Consider the following 23,580-nt stretch of genomic DNA (forward strand, 5'->3'; position numbering starts at 1 on the left):
CCATGTCTATGTGTGGGTGTGTGTCCATGTCTATGTGTGGGTGTGTGTCCATGTCTATGTGTGGGTGTGTGTCCATGTCTATGTGTGGGTGTGTGTCCTTGTCTATGTGTGTGCGTGTGTGTCCATGTCTATGTGTGGGTGTGTGTCCTTGTCTATGTGTGTGCGTGTGTGTCCATGTCTATGTGTGGGTGTGTGTGTCCATGTCTATGTGTGGGTGTGTGTCCATGTCTATGTGTGGGTGTGTGTCCATGTCTATGTGTGGGTGTGTGTCCATGTCTATGTATGTGTGTCTATCCATGTCTGTGTGTGTCCATGTCTATATGTGTGTGTGCCCATGTCTATGTGTGTGTGTCCATGCCCGTGTGTGTGTATATGTTCATGTCCATATGTGTGTGTGTCCATGTCTATGTGTGGGTATGTGTCCATGTGTATGTGTGTGTGTCCATGTCTACATGTGTGTGTGTCCATGTCTACATGTGTGTGTCCACGTCTATGTGTGTGTCCACGTCTATGTGTGTGTCCATGTCTGTGTGTGTGTGTCCATGTCCATGTGTGTGTGTGTCTATGTCTATATGTGTGTCTATGTCCATGTGTGTGTGTCCATGTGTGTGTGTCCATGTCTATGTGTGTGTGTGTGTCCATGTCTATGTGTGGGTGTGCACATGAGTGCTGGTGCCCACAGAGCTAGAAGAGGGCATCAGAGCCCCTGGAGCTGGAGCACAGGTGTTTGTCAGCTGCCCAGTGTGTATGCTGGGTACAAAGCTCTGGTCCTATGAAGGAGCAGCAAGCAATGTAACTGCTGAGCCCCCTTTCCATTCTCCGATAGTCATACTTTTTATTAAGAAGAAAGTCTAAGTAACTGTCTAGTAACTTTGTAATAAAAATAAAATATAGTGTCAAATGTTGGGTTTACAGCTGTGTGTCACCTTGTCTATCATCCTAATATTTTTTTGAATTTGGTTTAATAGCACATTGAATTACTTTAACTATTTATGTTTTGCCTCTCCTGTGCTAGAGACTCCTCTTAGCCCTTCCTATACTCTCAGCAAGTGCCTTCCTACTCAGCTGTATTCCCAGTCATCGTTTTATATGTATTTACAAACTTTTGGAAAAGAAGTTAACTAGAACTAGCAACCTGTAAGTTTGATATGACTTTTTAAAACTAAAAACAGTTGGAATTTTAAAGAGAATTTTGTTTACAGCCAGCACTGTTTTCATAAGTAAGTTTCTGTAACTCTGGGAGCCAGCGCTGTGCTCGACACATCTTAGCTGTGTAACTATTACTAAACCCGTGGTGGCATTGTCTCTGCTGGCTCTTTGATGAGCTGTTTTCTTGAGCAACTGTAGAGCTGCTGCACATGAATGTTGTGGCAGTGGTTTCTGTGGTTACGACACATCTCACGTCTGTCTCAAGCCAGCGTTGTCCCGATGCTCTCAGTCCCTCTGTCTGCTCACTTAATCTTCCTTCAAGTTCCCTCTTCATGACAGCCCCATGGAAAACGCCAGCTGCTTTCCTCTGCGTTATGACTTCTCTGAAGCCATCTTCCATGTTTGACAGGCTGTACATTTGACCTATTATGTTTGCAATATTAATTCATGCATGTGGGGATGGTGGGGGTTTTTTTTTGTTGTTGTTTTGTTTTTTTTCGAGACAGGGTTTCTCTGTGGTTTTGGAGCCTGTTCGGGAACTAGCTCTTGTAGACCAGGCTAGTCTCGAACTCACAGAGATCCGCCTGCCTCTGCCTCCCGAGTGCTGGGATTAAAGGCGTGCGCCACCACCGCCCGGCTGGTGGGGTTTTTTTATTCATTGCTAAATAGGTTGTGCTCAAAATCACCCCAGCATAAACAGGGAATTCAGTTACTGGCTGTATCATGAGTGCAGAAAGAGTCTAAATTTCTAAATTCTTATATAAATCACTCAGGAAGTATGGTGTTGTGGTTTATTATGTAATCCTAGCATTTGGCTAGAGACAGGGGAGTTGCTATGGGTTCAGGGCCAGTCTGGGTTGTGTAACAATTTCTAGGCTGATCTGGGCTGTACAGCAAGGCCCTTTGTCTCAGAAAACAAGGTTAGGGAGGCTGGCTCAGTAGACAGTGTTTTCTGTGCAACATGAGGACCTGGCTTCATGTTCCTAGCACCCACAACAACAATAACAACAACCAAACAAAAAAGCAGGTGTGGTAGTGCATGCTAAATTCCAACCCTGAGGAGGAGACAGGAGAATCTGGAGGCTTGCGAGTAGGGAGAGACCTTGTCATAAAAAATAGAGAGCAATAGAAAAAACAGCCAGTGCTAACCTTTGACCTCACACATTCATAGGAGCATAAACTAGCACACATGTATACCACAGACACACACACCACACACACCACACACACCACACACAGACGCACACACACCACACACACCACACACAGACGCACACACACCACACACAGACACAACACACACATACACACCACACAGACAGACATACACAAAGACACAGACACACACCACACACAGACACACACCACACACAGACACATACCACACACACGTGTGCTAAGTAGACACGTAGGTGGCGTGGGGGCTGACTCCAGATTAGAGGCTGTAGAGGCCTTCTGCCTTCCTGATTACAGAGGGAGAAATGGAGAAAGCTGCTAAAGCCAAGTGACAGACAGTGAGGGCACCGTCTGCTCATGTGACCCAATTCTCCCTTCCCTCTGACATCTTCCTCTTCATGGCTCTCCTCTCTCTTGCCCTCTGCAGACCTGAGGTCTAAGGGACTCCTTCCCGCTCTAGTCTGTGAAAAGCTGCTCTCCTGGGGCACCAGGCAGCCCCACCCTGTGGCCGGATGCCTGGGACCACACAGCAGGGCTGAAGAGCCTGCCACCTCAGATTTAGCTGAGTTTGCTTTGTACACCCCGAGGCATTTCTGAACCTGCAGCCAGGCCTTCCAGATCCCTGAGGATTCTTGGGGAAGCTCAACAAAGCAGGAATCATCTAACAAACTGTGTCTTTAGGCGTCGGCCACCAGCCAGGGGATAGAATTCTGAAGGAGCCAAGCCCCGAGAGCGAGGCCCTAGAATGTGACGGTGAAGAAGCTCGAGGGCCCTTCAGTAGTCTCGGCACCTACAGTTACTCAAAGGGCTAGAGAAGGAAGGAAGTCAGGCCTGCTTGCTTGGCACCGGGAATCTTGTTCATTGTGGGATCTTCTTTCCTTGCCCTCGGGACCTCAGTATCTTCCATGGACAACACATCCTGAACTCTTCCTGCCTGCCCTTCTCTACCTCGAAGCCTCCTGACTGCAGTGAAGCAGGTGTTACTTTGGGGTCTAGACTTATAGAACACCAAAGGGTAGATGAGATGGATTCAAGGTCTTTAGAGGCTAAAACTCAGAAGCAATTGCGTTCTTCTTAATTTCCCATGTGCTTACTGTACACTAAGAGATCCAGATGCTCATCTACCTGGGCGGTGGGAAGAGAGGGGGGCACAGTGCAGGGGCACCTTCGGTAGTCCGCTGAAGCTCATCTTCAGATAAGTGTAGCAGCTTATCTTCAGCGTCCACCCCCTGGGGCGGGGAGTGGCGTCATGGCTTTGCTTCCTGGGCACTGTGGTTTGGTGAAGATCATGTCTCTGGGAGCTGGTGGGTAAAGGCTGGGGCGGCCTGGAAATGAAATTACCTCATGTGATAGAAGCAAGCACCGAAGGTTGGAATTTCTATAAATGTGTTGTCTGTGCTCATCGACTGGGGTCGGGGACATGCCTGTCGGCTAACTTAAAGGCCTTTGGTTTTAAAAAGCAGGTAAAGCCAGGGCCTGCTTCCCATTGCCCTGCTTTGGTCCTTTGCAGTGACCACATAGCAATTATACATTATGTAGCTGGGACATGTAGAGGTGCTGTATGCCTAATTTACATACTTGTATTCTTATTTGTATAACCTAGGACCATCTTATTTTACGTCTATAAAGCAGGGCATTTCCAACATACTGCCTTTTAACCTGTTTTGTTTAGTAAATAACATCAATACAAAGACTGTAAGATATAGGGGCGAGAGATTTTCACATCTTTCTTTCAAAGAAGCAGTATGAGGTAATTTTGTTAGTCAGGGTTCTCTAAAGGAACAGGTCGATAGAATGTACTTGTGTGCATGTATGTATGTATGTGTGTATGTATATGCACGTATGTACGTATGTGTGTGTATGTATAAATGTATATATAAAGAGGGTTTATTAGAGTGGCTTATAGGTTGTGATTTGGGTAGGCAAATAGTGGCCATCTCAGACAAAGTTAGCCCTCACAATAAGAAAGCACAGCATGATGGCTATTCTTGCTTGTCAGTACACATAGAACGTTGGATAATATTAAATTCTGCAAGGGTTTATCATACCACCCTTTTTTGATGGGAAAATTTTCAAGATTTTTCTTTTAATCAAATAATTAAATTTTCTACATTTGTATGCCGTTTTACAAAGCTGCCTTAAACCACATCCCACTCCACCGGATGCCAGGCGCAGCTGCAGGCCCCTGTTGCAAATGTGGTCACACAAGATGCTGACGCACTCGGACTTTGATGGTCACCAGGGTATAAGCGCTGGAGACTTTAAGCCCTTGTTTTTACTCTCCATAAAACTTAGACGTATAGACTTCCAAAGGTACAGTGCTTTAATGGGATGCCATGCAGTGCCCACGTGCGTAAGTAGCTTTAGTAAGTAGGTGTGTGCAGCCTGAAAACCACAAGGTAACCACTGTGAAGTATGCCTCGCTTTGTTCTCTTCCTTGTGGAAGCCATGGAGAGATAGTGTGCTCTAATGTGTGAGGCCCCGGGTTCCAACCCCTACAGACACACACACACATACACACACAAAACAAAACAGAAAACAAAACCAACCCAGCACCACTGGGAAGCTCAGCTCAACATATGCCTGCTCAGCCTTTTCTGTCTCAGTCAGCCCAAACAGCATTGCGAAGTCTAACTCTCCAGAGAGAAGACCCCGCGGCTGTTTCTAGAAAAATAGATTGTCTGATTTTCCTTGCTGAAACTAAGTAACACATCCTTTTTTTCAAACATGTTTAGTTAGTTGATGTATGTTGTCTCTGATTGCTTCTTAATTCAAGACCCAAAGGGCAAAGCAATGCCCAGGCCTTTATCTTACACTTCAGATCCCTTAGAAGTTTAGGTGGGAGGGAGTGGTTTAGAGAGATAACTCATTTGGTAAAGTGTTTACTTTGCAAGAATGGAGGCCCAGGTTCCATTCCCAGGACTCACTTAAACATGAAAAAAGCCAAATGTGTCGGTGGTGGTGCAAACTTATAATCTTCGTACAAGGGAGGTGGAGAAAATGGATGTCCAGGGCTCACTAACCTGCCAGTCGAGTTCCAGGTCAATGAGAGACTGTCTGAAAAGCAAAGTGGGTGACATCGTGAAGAACGCCAGCCAAGACTGACCTCTGGCCTACACACACACACACACACACACACACACACACACACACACCCTGCCTGTATCGGGAGACACATGTGCACACACACAGCTCTGTGTTGGGTCCCTAGACAACCTGTGATTGAAAATCTCCATGAGTTGGTGGAACCTGGACCCGGTGCTTCACACTGAGCCTGTGGATCCCTCTGTAGCCTCTATAACCATGCCAAGAGAGGAAGCCAGAAGCGCATGGTTTCCTGGGTTGACTGGGCTCCTTTACCAATGGCTGAGTGTCTTCGTTGAGGGTAAGGATGAGGCAGTTGAGATAAACACCTGCTACTGGGGTCTCTCAGCCTTTCAGATCTGTCTCATGAAGACATTTCCTACTCCCCGTCTTGGGGACCAAATGTAGGACCTGATGCATTCTTGGCAAGTGTTCTGCCTCTGTGCTACTGTGAGCCCTATGAAGTCTTTGTTTTGTTCTTTTTTTTTTTTTTTTTTTTGAGATAGGGTTTCTCTGTAGCTTTGGAACCTGTCCTGGAAGTAGCTCTTGTAGACCAGGCTGGCCTTGAACTCACGAAGATTTGCCTGCCTCTGCTGGGATTAAAGGTGAGTGCCACTACTGCCCAGCCAGCCCTGTGAAGTCTCAAGCTGGGACCAGCGATTTGGGAGGTTCCCACTCTTTGAAGAGACTTCACTTTTGAACTCTGGCGCTTGATCTCTAAGATTTTGGTGGAGGCCCCCCACTCTGCCCCCCGATATCTGCCTAATCTTTGGAGCCCCAACCCTGTGTGTATTCACACAGAGGTTAAAGGACAACCGTGGTGTCCTTCCTCAGGGTTCGTCCTCTTTTTCTTCTGAGACCAGGTCTGCCACTGGCCTAGAACTCACCAAGTAGGCTACTGTAGCTGGCTGGCCAGGAAGCCCAAGGAATTCACCAGTCCCTGCCCTTTCTGCACTTGGGTTGGTAGCACACCACCCTGCCTGGCTTGTTCCGTGATTCTGAGGATCAGCACCTGGCCCTCCTTGTGATTCAACAGCAAGTACTTTCCCCACGGAGCTGTCTGCCTTCCCCCACCTCGCTGAGAGGGGATCTCCTTCTGCAGCCAGGGTTAGCTTATAGCTCACCGTGTAGACCAAGCTGACCTCATCCCCACAGCAGTTGTCTCTCAACCACCGTAGCGCTGGGGTGACAGACATGAGCCTCCACACCTACTTGGCTGAATGTTGTTCTTACCCACTCAGTCAAGCCTCTGCTCTGATCTCCACCCTCCCTTTGCTAAGATGTGTGGTCAGGGTGGAGTGAATGCTTCTTGTTCTCAAGAGGCAAACCTGGAAAGCAGAAACAGCAAGGGAGACCTGTCTGCAGCATTCATACACGAACTGCATTTCAAGGAGAGGATAAACAGCTGTTGGTCCCAGTCTTTCTGCTGTCTGACCTTTTCCTCCTCCAACCCCTCCTCCTTTTTGCGGGGGGTGAGGGGGGGGGCGGGAAGCAGGGTCTCATGTAGCCAAAGCTGGCTTTGAACTTGTGATGCGTTTGAGGATGCTCTTGCACTTTGAGGCACCTGCCCTGACCTCTTGAGTTGTAGGTTTCCAGGCATGTGCTGGATCTGTGGTGATGGGAATGGACCCAGGGCTTCCTGCATTGTAGGCAAACACTACCCACCGAGCTCCATCCCAGACCCCACTGTGTGGGCCTTTAATAGGAAAGAACTTTTTTAAGGACTACACAGATTGTTCCTCTGGGGTGTCTCTAACAGAGGACAGGAGCTGGATGGAATTAGTAACCATTTTGGATGTCCGCTCCTGAAGATACAAGGTAAGGTAAGCCTTTTGAGGATCCCAAGGTGGATTTATTGGCTTTTTCTTGGGAGGGGTAAGGAGGAGGAGCAGCTGGGAAGTCTGTGCCCTTTCTCTGTTGCACTGAGTCACCAGGAAGATGATCTCATTCTCGACTCTCACACAACCTTTCACCCACCTGGCACGCCCGAGGCAAACATTGTCGTCCTGAACACGGCATCAGGCCCGGCTTCCAGGTTCTGCTGTTTTTGAAGGACAGTGCTTGTTCCAGCCTTGCTGGACACTAGTGATGCCCCGATTATCAGTCTTTCTACGTCGCCTCCTTTCCCTGGCCACTATCTTAAAGGAAGTGTTGGGAGCTAGAGGGCGAGAGCTTGCAATGCATGAAGTTCTGGTTTCCACGCTAGGAGCTATGCGTGTAATTAAACTATGCCTGTAATTCTGGCACTCAGGCAGGAAGATCAGATGTTCAAGGTCATCCCCAGCTGCGCGGTTTGAGGGTAGTCTGGGACACATGAAACATGTCTCAGCAAAACAAACAGAGCCTGAGCTCACAGGGCCAGTGCTCAGTGGAACTCTTTGACATATTCTGAACCCTTCTCTTCTTGAGAAATTTGATGTGTCTGAGTTACAACTTATTGTCAGAGACCTTGGCTCCAATAAAGGAGCTGTTGATAGAAATGTCATTTAAAATGAAAAGTAGGGGCTTTTGATGAGAAAGTGATGGGGAAGGGTCCCGGGGATAGAAAGGGGACCATTGTCTCCTATGGAAACAGGAAGCGGAGCAGGAGGGGGCAGCATGTGAAGTGGTTCTGATGTTTCTGACCTGGTGCAACACTAGGATTTCTTGGGGATTTTTCTTCTAAGACAGATGCAGGGTTTCTGCCCACAGTAGTAGAACTGGAATATTTGCAGCGGGGCTCACACCTCAGTGTTTTTGAAAAACAGCATTAGGTAAATAAAGTGCAGGCAGAGTTTAGAAGGAGTGTGCGTGTCATGTATGAGTCATGTTTGGGGTTTTAGAAGGAAAGTGTGTGTGTGTGTGTGTGTGTGTGTGTGATGTGTGTGTGTGTGTGTGTGTGTGTGTGTGTGATGTGTGTGTGTGTGTGTGTGAGTGTGTGTGAGTGTGTGTGTGAGTGTGTGTGTGTGTGTGTGTGTGAGTGTGTGTGTGTGTGTGAGTGTGTGTGTGTGTGTGTGTGTGTGTTTGTGTGTGTGTGTGTGTGTTTGTGTGTGTGTGTGTGAGTGTGTGATGTGTGTGTGTGTGTGTGTGTTTGTGTGTGTGTGTGTGAGTGTGTGATGTGTGTGTGTGTGTGTGATGTGTGTGTGTGTGTGTGATGTGTGTGTGTGTGTGTGTGATGTGTGTGTGTGTGTGTGTGTGTGAGTGTGTGTGTGTGTGTGTGTGTGTGTGTGTGATGTTTGGGGTTTTCATCTTTTTGGTTTTTTGTTTGTTTTTGTTTTTCAAGACAGGGTTTTACTTTGTAACTTTGGAACCTGTCCTGGAACTCTGTGGACCAGGCTGGCCTCGAATTCTCAAAGACCCACCTGCCTCCACCTCCCAAGGGCTGGGATTGAAGGCGTGCGGCACCACCGCCTGGCTGTGTTTGGGGTTTTGACTGATTATTTGTGTCTTGAGATACTGTCCTGCATATATAGTTCTGACTGGCCTGTACTAGCTGTGGAGCTCAGCTAGCCTTAGGCTTTTGGCATTCCTCATTCCCAGCCTTTTTAGTGCTGGAATTACATATGTGTGCAGGTTACCCCAGTGCCGGAGTTACATGTATGCAGATAACCACAGTGCTGGAGATACAGGTATGCAGATTGCCACAGAGTTGGAGTTACATATGTGTACAGAGTACCATAACTGGTGAGGGAGATAATATGATTTATCTTGGGTAAGGTTTTATGTTTGATTATGACGTCACTTGTGTTGGTAGCTAAGGCTGACCTTGAATTTCTGGTTTTCTGGCCTCTATAGCCTGAGTGCTAAGTTCACAGGTGTGTGCCACCCCTCCAATCCAGGAAAAGAATGTTGTAGTGTGTAGTTATTTTGTACTGGAAGTAATTGCTGATCACCAAATTCATGACAGATGTTGTGAGATACCAAAACCTGGTTAGAGGATTTCCTGCTCAGATAAGGGAATGTAAAGCTTCAATGCTGTGGCCTTGGAAGGATGCAGATATGTTTTAGAATGTATTTTTTTTATTCACACACACGCCCATAATCACACAGTAGATTCGGGGGTTTCTAGTCATTCTTAGCAAATTTGATATCAGTTCCCAGTCATTCTTAGCAAATTTGAAACCTTGTTTCCAAAAGGGAGAGGGGACAGAGAGAGAGAGAGGACAGAGCCTAGCCAATAACATATGTAACTATATAAACACATGCAAATATATAAACACATGTAAATATATAAACATGTAAATATATAAACAAATGTAGAGTGTGGGCTGAGTAAAATATATATAAAAGAAAATAAAGGGTAAATACAAGGGGAGGAAGAAGTGCTGGGTGCAGGTAATGCGCATGAGTTACTAAAGATGCTATAAAGGCTAATCGTTTTTCTAGTTCTAACTGTTATGGTAATAATAAAAATGCTGCAGGTCCCCGAGTGGTGGCAGTGGGCAGCAGGTCCTGAGACCATGGTGGGCCATGAAGGCAGCCAGTCCCAGTCAAGGAGCTCCCGAGTGGCCCGTGGGCCATGAGAGCCAGAGGGTCCTAGGCAGGAGCTGCGTGGTGGGTGAGAGACCAAGACGGAGGAGCCAGTCTCACGAGGAGCTGCAGCGGGTAAGAGACAGACAGATAGGCATGCCATGCAGAGTGAGGCTGGATATTTATTTAGTGGGTTATAGAAGGGAAGGGAAAGGGGAGCAGGGGAGAAGAGGGAAGAGCAGTGAGAGGCAGAGAGAGATAGAAAGAGAGAGAGCCAGAGAGAGAGAAGGGGAGGAAAGGGGAGAAGTGGGGAGAAGGGAGTGAGACAGAGCTGCTTCTTTGGGAGAGAGATGGAAAGGAAAGACTCAGGCTGGAAGCTGAAGATCAGCTTGCCTCAGTGGATGGGGGAGGGAGTGGGCTGAGTTTTCTCTTAATGCTTTCAGGTTGAGCAATGATAACAGGCATGGTGGTTCACACTTGACCCCAGTGCTTGAAAGGCAGAGATAGGCAGTGGCCTCTGAGTTCCATGCCAGTCAGGTTACAGCTAGTCCTTGTCTCTAAGAAAAAGATTGCACAGAGTTCAAATGAGAGAGAGGCTAGAGTATGAACTTGTGTGGGGACAGGGGACTGGTGACTTGGTGTCTCTCACTGCTAGGCAACTGCTCTTCCACTGAAAGGGAATCTTAGTAGGTTGACCAGACTGGCCCAGTCTGGAGCTCTCAGGCCCCGCCCCCCACCTCTGGTAGCTGGATCACAGGCCAGCCCTACCAGGCTGTACTCGGCTGTGGATCTTCAATGGTACCATAGATGTTAGCATTATGGTCTGTTTGTTTTCAGGATTGCTCATCTTGTTTGCTCAGTGAGGTACCAACTGTCAAGATTAATCAGTAGGTACCCGTTGTCCCAGACTTTATTTCCCGCCACCCGAACAGTACTGAAAGGTCGGCTTAACGCGTGTGCACATGCTGGTCACACATGTGCTGACCTGTAAAACTAGCGCTACTGTTTATCATGAAACAGTGGCCGTGCTGGCTGGTCTGATGTCAGCCTGGCATACAAACCAGACTCATCTGAAAGGCGGGAACCATAGCTGAGAAAACGCCTCCATAAGACCCGGCTGTAAGGCATTTTCTTAATTAGTGGCTCATAGGAGAGGACCCAGCCCATTGTGGGTGGTGTCAGCCCTGGGCTGGAGGTCCTGGGTTCTATTTTGAAAGCAGGCTGAGCAAGCCACTTGAAACAAACCAGTAAGCAGCACCCCTCCATGGCCTCTGCATCACCCCTCCATGTTCCAGCTCTGCTTGAGTAAGCCCTTTCTTCCCCAGCTTGCTTTTTGCTCATGGTGATTTGTCACAGCAATAGATAGAAACCATAGCTCAAATGGTGATAGAATGGGAAAAAACACATTATTTTTGGGTCTCGACTCCTGAGATGCACCTGTTTGCGGGGTTTTGTTTGTTGTTTTTTTCCAGTCAGAAATTACACGGAAGAGTAGGGATAAATACAATCTTGAGAGATGGTCGCCACCTAGTGGAATAAGTGGTGTTGTAACCACTCACGCCTATGAGGAGTAGTGCATGTCAGTTCATGTTCTCTCTCTCTCTCTCTCTCTCTCTCTCTCTCTCTCTCTCTCTCTCTCTCTCTCTCTCTCTCTCTCTCTCTCTCTCTCTCTCTCTCTTGTTTTGTTTTCATGGCAAGGCCTCACCGAGTCTCCCAGGCTGGGTTTGAACTCTTCATGTAACCCAGCAGGACTTTTGAAGTTGGTTTTTTGCCTCAACCTCTTAAATGATTCCCAGAAGCAAGTGTAATTACAGTCAAAATTCCCAGTTAAGGCTTAAAGAAAAAGGTGAAATTCAGCGCAGGAGGGGGCTGGAGGCTGAGCCGGTGTGCAGACTGAACTGTTGGTTTTGTTGCTCAACTGTTGAGCGTGGCCTTGTCAAGATCAGAGTTCTGAAACACCCTACAGAAAAAGATGAAGAACTCTGCCCTTGCAACGTGTGTCCTAGGAGGGGCCCCAGAAATGTTCCAGAAGGTCTGGACAAGGCTCTGCTAATTTAGCCTTCCTTTTCCAGTTAAAAATGACATTTTACCAGTGTTCCAGCAAGCGCATGCATCCCTGGCTTTAGCAGCGGGCTGGCACAGATCTCTTCAGCAGAGACAGCTGCAGTTATTTATTGTATCTATCAAGTGAATTGGGGTAGACATGAGACTAGTGAATTAGTTAATGCTGTTTAGTTAGCTTTTCATCCAGAGCTGCCATGAGTGGTGTGTAGACGTTCAGAAATCCCTTACAGAGTTGCCGTGTCCTAATCAAGAACGCCTGCACTTTGCATCTCGTGGGAAGTTCGATGTCTGAAGCTGGTTTGGTTTTGCTTTGTTTGGTTTTGACATAGGATCTTGCTGTGTAATCCAGGCTGAGTTCAACCTGTAGGGGCCACAGAGCTTTTTGAGCTCAGTTAAGCACCAGGGGAACCAGGAATGTTAAACACACAGGGGTTGTCTCTTCGAAGAAAGAGATATAACCTGATTTCCTCCCAAAGCCTGAGAATGGATGAGGTTAATAGCCCGGTGACCTTGGTTCTGTCTGTGACCGAGACCTCCAGGCCCTTAAAACGTCACATGCAGTCCATCCATAGAACCCTTCTTTATGGGGGAGGTCACGTGTACCTTATGTGGTTATAAAGTTTCGATGCAGACATTCCTTAAGCTTTGTTGTGCACCAGGGAAGTTTGCTCCAAACTGTGCTGCACTTAAATATGCCAAAAACAACCTGTCCAGCGTCAGGCTCTTGGAGTTCTAACCAACAACCGCTACTGAGTCATGATGAGAGGGACTTCCTTCTTGCCTCACACCGTTTGACACTCTGCTGATTTTTGTGGTCATAGAGACCACCCATGCCACCCCCCCACTATCAAACTCCCAATTCTCCTGCATCAGCATCCTCTGGGATTATAGGCCTCCACCACCCACAGTTGGAATTATAGGCCTCCACCCCCCAGAGTTGGGATTATAGGTGTCCACCCCATACAGTTGGGATTATAGATATCCACCCCCCACAGTTGGAATTATAGGTGTCCACCCCCCACAGTTGGGATTATAGGTGTCCACCCCATACAGTTGGGATTATAGATATCCACCCCCCACAGTTGGGATTATAGGTGTCCACCCCATACAGTTGGGATTATAGATATCCACCTCCCACAGTTGGGATTATAGGTGTCCACCCCATACAGTTGGGATTATAGATATCCACCTCCCACAGTTGGGATTATAGGTGTCCACCCCCCACAGTTGGGATTATAGGCCTCCACCCCCCACAGTTTGGATTATAGGTGTCCACCCCCCACAGTTGGGATTATAGGTGTCCACCCCCCACAGTTGGGATTATAGGTGTCCACCCCATACAGTTGGGATTATAGATATCCACCTCCCACAGTTGGGATTATAGGTGTCCACCCCCCACAGTTGGGATTATAGGCCTCCACCCCCCACAGTTGGGATTATAGGTGTCCACCCCGTACAGTTGGGATTATAGGTGTCCACCCCCTACAGTTGGGATTATAGGTGTCCACCTCCACAGTTGGGATTATAGGTGTCCACACACCACAGTTGGGATTATAGGCCTCCACCCCCCACAGTTGGAATTATAGGTGTCCAACCCCCCACAGTTGGGATTATAGGTGTCCTGTTTGCTTTTCTGCTGCCGCGATAAAGCATGACTAAAACCAACATGGCGACGGAGAGGGGTGTATTTGATTTACACATCCTGGTTCCAGTCCACATTGAGGGAACTCGAGTTGAGATCTGGGGAGGAAATGAAGCAGAAGCCACAGAATATGCTGCTCACTGTCCTCACTCCCTCTAGGTGGCACTCGGTCTGCTCTCACAACAGCTACACAGCGTGCTGGGCCTCTCACAGGCATCTACCAGCATGAAAACGCCCCACAGAGACAGCTGTGCTCACAGGCCAAGGTGATGGTGGCAGTCCCCCAACTGAGACTCCCTCAGGTGACTCTTGGCTGTGCCAAGCTAACAGCTGAACATAACCAGGAGGCCAGCCTGGGCGTTTCTCTTCTACGGACTTTGCTTAGTGCCAGGTTACCAACCCTACCTATTTTACAAGGAAATAAATGATATATTTTTATGTTTTACATTTATTTTAATTTCTTCTCTTTTTCTGGTTTTTAAAATTTCTCATTTTGTCTCTGTCAACGTGGAGTCAGTCGCCTTTAAAGTGTGGTGACGTCCTAAAAAATGAACACTTGCTTCTGTCTTTGCAGGTACCGGCTAGTTCCACAGGTCTTCTTTCCTGAGCAAATTTACGATGTCATCCGTGCCACAAGATACTTCCTGCAGCCAGAAGTCTTAGACAAGTACAGGGTGGACCCTGCCAGAGTTGCTGTTTCAGGAGACAGTGCTGGTGGGAATTTGGCCGCTGCCCTTGGACAACAGGTACTCCCTCAGGGTGCTTGCTGTAGCAGGGTTGGGGGAGGGGTGAGCATGCCCTGCAGATGCTCCTGTACTAGTGGTGGGACTGCTCAGCATGGGGCTAGCACCCAGATGTGACTGCTCTGGGAGCTTTCTTGAAGGGGGTGCTGAGGAGTGTCTCTGAAGAGGCTGGGGAAGATGTGTGGGCATGAAATAGCCCAACCTACCTGGCACTGGGTGACTTGCAGAATGGGATATTTTGATTTAAATTTCCATGCCTGTAATTGTTTTTCGTAGAGTTTTAAGAGAAATTAAAATGCTAAGCCATTTTCCAAAGTTTCATTTATTTTTATTATTTGGTGTTTTTGGTTTGTTTTTTGAGATACGGTATCATGTAGTAGCCCTGGGTAGTACCAAATTTTCTAAGTAATTTAGGATGACCTTGAACTTCTGATCCTCCTGCCGCCACCTCCCAAGTGTTGAGGTTACAGTTCCGTACCACCACTCCCAATGTATTTGTGTGTTGAGATATTGCCTTACTATGTAGCCCAGGCTGGACTAGAACTTCTGATCCTATGGCCTTAGCCATCTGGAGTGCTGGGCTTGTTGGTGCAAACCACCATGCCTGGCTCATAGGCCTCAAAGATAGACAGAATTTGGGGCCCACTGTGGAGAACTGTAAGTCCATGCCTGAATCCCTCTGTTCTATGAGCCCTGGAAATGTGAAGATAAGGTCATCATCCAAGGGTTTAGCGAGACCACGTGCACACAGTTCTCACATACATATTACGAGGAGATGGGTTTTAAACCCAAGTAAGGTTTCTTAGTTACCGTGAGTCCTCCCATCTCCTTTTGAGATGTGGTCAACACACGCAGAATTTTAAGTGCTGGACTTATAAAATGGGACAATATCGTCACCCCATGCAGAGTCACAGGTGAACTGAGGCTGCTGGGATGGGAAGTAGTACCCCTTTGGGCTCCCTCTGAGCATGAGTTGCTTGCCTGTGTGAGCTCACTGTGCCAGCATAGGGACTAAAAGCTCCCGTCGCCAAGTACCCATGAACCCTGGAATCCCACCATCCCTTATTCACGCTCTATCCTTCTCTAAAGGAGGAAGATTTGTGATTCCCCCCCCCCCCCTAATTCAGAAGCCATTGCCATTTGTTGTCTAATAGGAATAAAAAGTTCGGTTACCCCGAGTCTTCCCATCCATATGCAGAATGTTAAAGGCTGGATTTACAAAGTGGGACAATATAGTTACCCCAGGTAGAGTAAGGTCCATAATTTACGCACATGCAGTGTGCACCAAGGTGTGTAAGTATTAAAAGATAGATAGAAACAAGTAGAGCATTATTGGGGGCGTAGAGACCTCAGGGGTCACGTAACAGCGAACTCATTCAAAACTACAAGTCGCAAACAGTACATGCTCCTTAGGAGTTGTCCAGCAGCGTAGCTTGGTGATGTGGAACGCTTTATTTAATTCTAAAAAAACCCACTCGTTTATTTAAAACATTCTGTAAACTGCTTTCTATAAAAGTATCCATGCAAATAAAATCTCACTTTTCTTCTATTCTAGTTTAGTTACGTGGACAGCCTTAAAAATAAGCTCAAACTGCAGGCGTTAATCTACCCGGTCCTCCAGGCTTTGGATTTCAACACGCCGTCTTACCAGCAGAACGCGAACACCCCCATCCTGCCGCGCCACGTCATGGTGAAGTACTGGGTGGACTACTTCAAAGGCAACTACGACTTCGTGCAGGCCATGATTGTGAACAACCACACGTCGCTGGATGTGGAAAAGGCTACGGCCCTGAGGGCCCATCTCGACTGGACATCCCTGTTGCCCCCGTCCATCAGAAAGAACTACAAGCCTGTGGTGCAGGCCACAGGTGATGCCAGGATCACCCAGGAGATCCCCCAGCTGCTGGATGCCTCCTCCTCCCCGCTCATCGCGGAGCAGGAAGTGCTTCAGCGCCTGCCCAAGACTTACATCCTCACCTGTGAACATGATGTCCTGCGGGATGACGGGATCATGTACGCTAAGCGCCTGGAGAGTGCCGGTGTGAACGTGACCTTGGACCACTTTGAGGATGGCTTTCACGGTTGTATGATTTTCACAAGCTGGCCGACTAACTTCTCTGTGGGCATCCGGACTAGGAATAGTTACATCAAGTGGCTGGATCAAAACCTGTGACGAAGTAACCTCCTCAGATGCACGAGGCTCCCGACCTCCGTTCAAGTGGGAAGGATCGGCTCCTCTCCCTTGTTTCTCATGTGTATTGGAACCTGTACCCTGCAGACCTTATGATAATCTACGTTGTAAAAGTGACTCGCTGGCAAGTTTAAAAACATCTCGGCCATTTTCTCTAGTCTTCATTGTCGTCCACGTGGAACGAATGGTCACAATTTGAGGAGCTAGAATTAGCCCTAGGTCCTGTCTCTATTGTGTTCGTTCAGCAAGAGCTTTTGCTGAACTTCTGAGGAACTGAATAAACGTGAGCTTTTTCTTCAGTTCCCCGGTTGACGTGGGTGCAGAGCAGGGTCTGGGCACTCGGGGGCGCTCCGAAGCAGAGCCAGGGACGGCCTCTGGCAATGGCTGTGTGTCCTGTGGGAATTTTCACAGGATTTCTAGCAGGGTGGACTTCTCAAAGGCTTTTCTTCCCTCAGAGTGGTAATTTATGAACAGGTTGATGTACATTCAGTGCAGGCTAAAAGGAGACCTGAAAGTTCCTTTCTGCTCCTATTCTGGAAAAGGAGACGGTGCATGTACTTGATGTGTCCCTGGGAAAATCTTCTGGAGACAAACTTATTTATATGTAGAGTAGGTTTCTTATTATGAAATAAGTAAAGATAGAAAAACCAAACAGCCTGCTGTTACTTAGGAATACTCTCCTGGCATAAACTACTAAGAGTGGTGTGTATATATTTGGGATAGTGAACAAATAAATTATGCTTAATAATACCTTAAAATTACGAGAAATACTTTTAGAAGTCTAGTCCATTTTTGGAAGAAGGGCTAGTCCATTCTTGAAAACTCAATTTTTTCACGTGTAGCTGAAAATTAGACAATTTTGGTATAGTGTGTTGTTTATTTTTTAAGTTATTTATTGTTAATATACATAGCTAAACAGGATTTTTCTGAAAGACATCTATTATAAAAAATTTAAGATAAAAAGTATTTTTAAAAGAAAACTACCATAGAGTTATATCCACATGTGATTTTGTGAGGAACTAGATAGTAGTAGTAGTAAGGGTCAAATACTTCAATATTTAGATGCATATGCAAATTATGATAATTAGAAACTTTTTTACTTAGTACAGACATCCAAGTAATGCTGTCTGACCATCCTAATCCAAATCAGAACTATACCAAAATCCAGAATTTTGAGTCTGGTCTGATGGCACAGATAGAAAATTCCAGACCATGGAAGTTTATTTTGTGTATAAAATTATTAAACCTGTTGTGTGAAGTTACCCTCAGGCTATGTAGTGAAGTTGTATAAAAAGCACAGATGAATGTCTCAATTAGATTTGGGTCCTATTCTCAAGATATTTTTATATATATGCAAATATCCCAAAGTCTAGAATAATTAAAACTCTGAAAGGCTCTGTGGTCCCAAGGTTTTCAGATGAGGGATACCCGACCTGTAGTTTAATAATTGACAGATACGCATCATCATCTGTGCCCATGATGGCCAAGAGAACCGTCATGGCGTCTCCCCGAGTGAAGGGCAGACGCCAGCACTGCCCACTCCCTGATTTTCTCCATTCAGCTCTAGAAGTTCCAGCTGCCCAGCCTTACCATCATAAATGATCTTCACTGCCAGTGTGGGCATCTTGGGCATGGGAAGGAATTACAGATCAGATCTGAGTTGAACACCCAGCCCTCCTTCCTGTCACACAATCCGAGCTGCATTTCAGGACGGTACAGAGAACACTCAGCCACACCATGGTCCAGGTCATCGTGGAAAGAGAGCAGCAGAGCCTCCCACTTCACGAAGGATGGGTCTTTCCTGTTTCCAGCAACGAGGCAACAAATGAACACCTTTACTCTGACTTTCATGTATCGTAAAAGCTACTGGCATCTTTATACATAAGCAAATGGACGGTGTGTGTTAGTGTGTGCTGTGTGCATATGAAAATACTCTTGTAGATAACCTTGCTGATGTGCTCAAGCCACTGTCGCTGGTCTCCCTTGTCTGAAATCTGAGCGCAGAACTACTGGATCTTCCAGGTCACTTCTAACATCACTCTTCCCTCTGCTAATTTTTGCTAGGTCGTAATTCTGAATACACCAACATGCTCGTCTCTAAACACTGATTTTGCTTATGAATAGATTTTTTAAAATTGGCCACATAGCATCATTGCCTCAACAGGGTTACCTCTGTTCGCATTTGGGATATAAATTGATGCCCATCTTCAACTGAGGTTATGGGGAAAAAATCGCAGGGTGTTTTTAAAGCCTAAGATTTTAGTTCTTGGTTGAGTGACAGCCAGCTTCTCACGGTGCTGGGCATGGCACCCAGATCCTTCCATACTTGGTAAGTGCTTTACCCTGAGCTATGCCTGGAGCTTCATTGCTGTTTTCTTCCACACCATTTAAAGGTGTGAAATACATTTTGATTTTACCTCGAAGAAAGAGGAAAATGTAACATATTCACAGAATTCCTTAAAATGACATTTTCTTTCCCAACTGTGAGCTACATTCTACAAAAATCACAGACAATATGTGTTTGCAGATGTCTGAGGAGCTCTCAAAGGTGAAAAGGGAATGAAGGGGACAAAGGGACCACCCTGTATCTGATAGCATACTTGGGTTTATTCTTAGAGGTTTGTTATGCTCCACGAGCGATCTCTTTTTCAGTGTGTCGTAGCTTGGTTTTGTTTTCTTGTTGTATGAAATGTTACACTTTGGAATACTAAGATCTTTGAACCAGAACTTTAACAAATGAAGGAGAATCTTGAGGTGCTGCAGAGTGTGACGTACGATTCCTCGTGGGGTGTTCATGCTCATTTGTGAGGACCTGAAGACTTGCCTAAAGATGGAGAATGGATTGTTTTGTGCACGACCTTTGAACCTTTGGCTTTTTGTTTGCCAATTTTTACTACAAAGGGGAAGGCAGATTTTATGAAGACTTTTAGGAACAAATACATTTTATGGACTGAAGATCCAGTATGGCACTGGGAAAGTTTGTTTATGTTTGGAATCTTGTTTGGAAATAAAAGGGGTTCACCTGGAAGCTCTCCTCTGTCCTTTTCCCTGCCTACGCTTTCTGGTTCCGACTGGAGTCGCTGGCCACTTTCTTTGTATCCAGGTCACAGCCCAAATCCTCTCCCCTAAACTGATTCTAGCTGTCTCTGTGTCACAGACAGGTGGTTCCGTGACCTCCCTGATGAGACTAACTTCCTGTCTGGATGCACTTGATTTGTCCCTATCCAAGTGAAACCTGCCATAGACTGGGCCTTGTCTGTAAAGCCCCTCATCTGCCCTCAATGCTGATATAGAAAAGATGAGCGTGGGCTTGAACCATCGCAACCAGAGAAGAATCAGTTGTGAAATCAAGTTCTCAAACTGACTCTAACAGACTGGAGTATTTTTTTTTAAGATTTATTTATTTATTATGTGTACAATGTTCTGCCCACCTGTGTGCCTGCAGGCTGGAAGAGGGCACCAGATGGTTGTGAGATACCATGTGGTTGCTGGGAATTGAACTCAGGACCTCTGGAAGAAAATCCAATGCCTTTAACCTCTGAGCAGTCTCTCCAGTTCCCAAACTTGAATATGATACTTACTTCATATCAGTATTGTCTTAATCACTATTTTTCTTGCTATGAAGAGATACCATGACCATGGCAAATGTTAAAAGACAGAGTATTTAACTGGGGACTTAATTCCAGCTTCTGAGGCTTAGGGTATTATCCTTATGCCAGGAAGCAGCACATTCTACTTCCTGCTCCCCGTCGGCTTGTAGCCATATAATGATGCGAAAATGTGTCAGTCCAACTTCAAGATCCCCATAGTGCTATAGTGTTTTAGTCTCAAGACTTTGAAAGTCCAAAGTCTCTTCTGAGACTCAAGGCAATCTCTTAAGTGTAACCCCACGGGAAAGCAAAAGCAAAAAGCAAATCACATACTTCCAACATACAGTGTCACAGAATATACATACATGACCATTCCAAAGGGGAGGAAAAGGAGCATAGCGAGGAAATACTGAACCAAAGCAAAATCAAAAACCAAACTGCATCTTCATGTCTAATGTCAACGCATTCTTCAGATCTCCAACTCCTTTCAGCTTTGTTGGCTACAACATACTTCTGGCTGGCTTCACCCCCTCTTAGCAGCTTACCTTCCCAAGCAGCCCATGACTCTGCCATTTCCAACATCTTAGGGCCTCCAGGGCACTCAATCCAGGCTTCACCTTCATAGCTTCATACAACGACCTATTTAAGCCTACATGCCTGGCTTCAACAGCTTTCCTTAGTCGCAGAGGAATAGTCCATAAGCCCTTTCTTATATGCTTGACTCTAAAGTCAGAAACCACATGGCCGCAGCTGTGGAAGATCTGCTGCTTGCTGGGGCTGGGACATAGCCCCCTGTTCACCTGCTGCTTGCTGGGGCTGGGACGTAGCCCCCTGTTCATCTGCTGCTTGCTGGGGCTGGACTTAGCCCCTTGTTCAATCACATGTGCACTGTGGTCTCCGTCACTAAGCTCTTCTTCAGTTCTTTTGCACAAGGTGGAGGCTGAGCTGGGTGGGGTCTTTCCTTGAGCTCACCACTCCCTTTATTCCATTTAGCATTAGGGTTTTCTTTAAGTTATTTTTTATCTCTTTATGCACTGGACTTAGCTCCATCACACTTTTTGGTGCTCCCCTTCTCACGCTGTACATTTTCTATTTCTCTTTGTCCAGTTTGCTCATTTTCGTTACTGATCTGCATAAGAGTGACCACTAATAACCACACGACATGGTCTAGGGGATCTACAAATCTCCCCTGCCAATGCCATTAATCCAAAACTCTCCAGTTTGGCCTTAGGCAGATTTTTTTTTTGGACAAAGGTAGCTTTTTTCTGCAAGTCTCTAAGCCAATTACTAATATTCTTCCCCTCTGAAGCCTCATGAGTGGGGCTGGTGTAGGAGGGTCTTCTGTCTATGTGTTACTTTCACTGGTCAAATAAAGAAACTGCCTTGGCTTTTTGAGAGGGCAGAATTTAGATAGGTGGAATAGACCGAACAGAATGCTGGGAGAAAGAAAGCAGAGTCAGGCAGATGCCATGGCTCTCCTCTCTGAGATGGATGTAGGTTAAACTCATCCCAGTAAACCACAGTCACATGGTAATACACAGATTTAATAGAAATGGGTTAATTAAGATGCGAGAATTAGCCAAGAAGAGGCTAGATATAATGTGCCAGTCAGTCTTTAAATGAATACAGTTTCCATGTAATTATTTTGGGTAAAGCTAGCCGGGAGCTGGGTGGCGGGAAGCAGCCCGCCGCTCCTTTTACAATAGAGTGGTGCAACAGGGGCCATCATAATCTACATTTCTCTCAACACCACTGTCTTCCATGCTCCTACTAGGATGGTCCGATAAGCCCCCATTTAAAGTGCTCAACCACTTTTCTAGTCTGAAGTCCCAAAGTCTTCTATATTTCTAGGAAAAACAGCATGTTCAGCCACTTCCAGTACCAACTTCTGTCTTAGACATCGTTCTGTTGCTGTGAGGAAACACCATGGCCAGGGCTATGATTATAAGACAAAGTATTTAATAGGGTGCTTGCTTACAGTTTCAGAGATTTAGTTCATTATCATCATGGTGGGGAGTGTGGCTGCATGCAGGCAGGTACTGGAGCAGTGGCTGAGAGCTATACTTTGATCTATAAGCAGAGAAGACTCTGGGTTTGGCTTAGATTTTGGAAATCTCGAGGCCCACCCCCAATGACACACTTCCTCCAACAAGATCACACCTTTCAATCCTTCTAATCCTTTCAAATAGTGTCAATCTCTGGTGACCAAACATAGGAGCCTGTGGGGGCCATTCTTATTTAAACCACAACAAATATAGGAATTTAGAAAACTTTTTCTCTAAAGCTTTCACACTCAGGATTCAAAAAAAAAAAAGATGCTACAACAAGTGAAGGAACTAAAATCTGAGGATTAAAGAGAAAGAATTTACTCACAAAATATTTTTATATCCATGTCTCTTTACAGTTCTTGCCTCTGTTCTCTATTCTAATTCTTCTACTACAACTGTCTATATTTTCTTAGCTCTAATTCTCTGTCTCAATTATAATTCCAGTTCTGATTCTCTGCTACCTTCTTTCTCCTCCTCCTCTTCCTCCTCCTCCTCCTCTTTTTTTTTCTCTTCCTCCTCCTTCTAAAATAAGATTGTATTTCTTTGGTAATAGTTTATCTTAAAATATTAAAAGGTCCCTGGTTGTGGCAGACAGGTTTTTTGACTGTGTGACTGTTTTCACACATAACTGGGGAATGTTATCAATACATCCCAAATGCAAAGTGGAAACTGTGCCCAATAAATGATCAAATAGTGCCGAACTGTGGGAGATAAGTCCCAAATTTGTAACAGATGGGAGTAAGCTACAGGAGAAATCTACAGCAAGAAACAGCCAGTTCATTCATAAGGCAATAACTTCACTATGCCTTGCATCTTGACTTAATCCTTCACCCGAATTCTTGATCCTCATGAGCTGACCTCATGAAAAGATGACTGTATAGTTACTGCATAATTCTGCATTTTGTAGCAGAATTGCTTGTGTTCATATCAATGGTCACATAGCATTTAATCCATGCCTGTAGTGCTAGCACTCACTGTGTGGGGTAAGGCAGGGGGTCATAGTTTTAAGACCCTGGCATATGCACAAAAAGGCCCATATAAAGTACAAATTAGGCTTTCCAGTTAATTGTGGCTATTTAATTCTTTCCTATAGAAAGCCTCTGGTTTGGGTGTGTTTTGTTGGAAAGACAGATGTGGGAACTAGAGATGGAGTGCCTGTCATCACACAAAGCTCTGGACCACATAAACCCATAAAGCTAGCACTATGAAATCTACCTGTCTTCTCAGCACTTATAGATCCAGGCAGGATGATCAGAAATTCAAGGTTATCCTTGACTGTGCATAGGGAGTTTAAGGCCAGCCCGGGCCACATTACACCCTATCTCAAGAAGAACCAAAACAACAACAAAAATTAAGATCCGCCAATAATTCTAGTCACGTTCCTCTGGGACTTTTAAGTACAACCTTTTTTTTTGTTGTTGTTGTTTTTGTTTTTTGAGACAGG

The 23,580-nt window shown here is 46.0% G+C and overlaps 1 protein-coding gene across 1 annotated transcript in view; it reads left to right on the top strand.

Moving 5' to 3' along the window:
* The window catches only part of Nceh1 (neutral cholesterol ester hydrolase 1), a 62,311-nt gene extending 42,785 nt beyond the window's left edge, over positions 1-19,526 (top strand). The window contains exons 4-5 of the mRNA XM_075950419.1: positions 14,139-14,310; positions 15,863-19,526. Of these exons, the coding sequence (XP_075806534.1) occupies positions 14,139-14,310; positions 15,863-16,480 (790 nt within the window). The 3' untranslated portion in view covers positions 16,481-19,526. The remainder of the gene's footprint in view (positions 1-14,138; positions 14,311-15,862) is intronic.
* Positions 19,527-23,580: the final 4,054 nt, after the last annotated feature.

Source organism: Microtus pennsylvanicus, chromosome 16 (genome assembly GCF_037038515.1).
Source record: "Microtus pennsylvanicus isolate mMicPen1 chromosome 16, mMicPen1.hap1, whole genome shotgun sequence".
NCBI lineage: Eukaryota > Metazoa > Chordata > Mammalia > Rodentia > Cricetidae > Microtus > Microtus pennsylvanicus.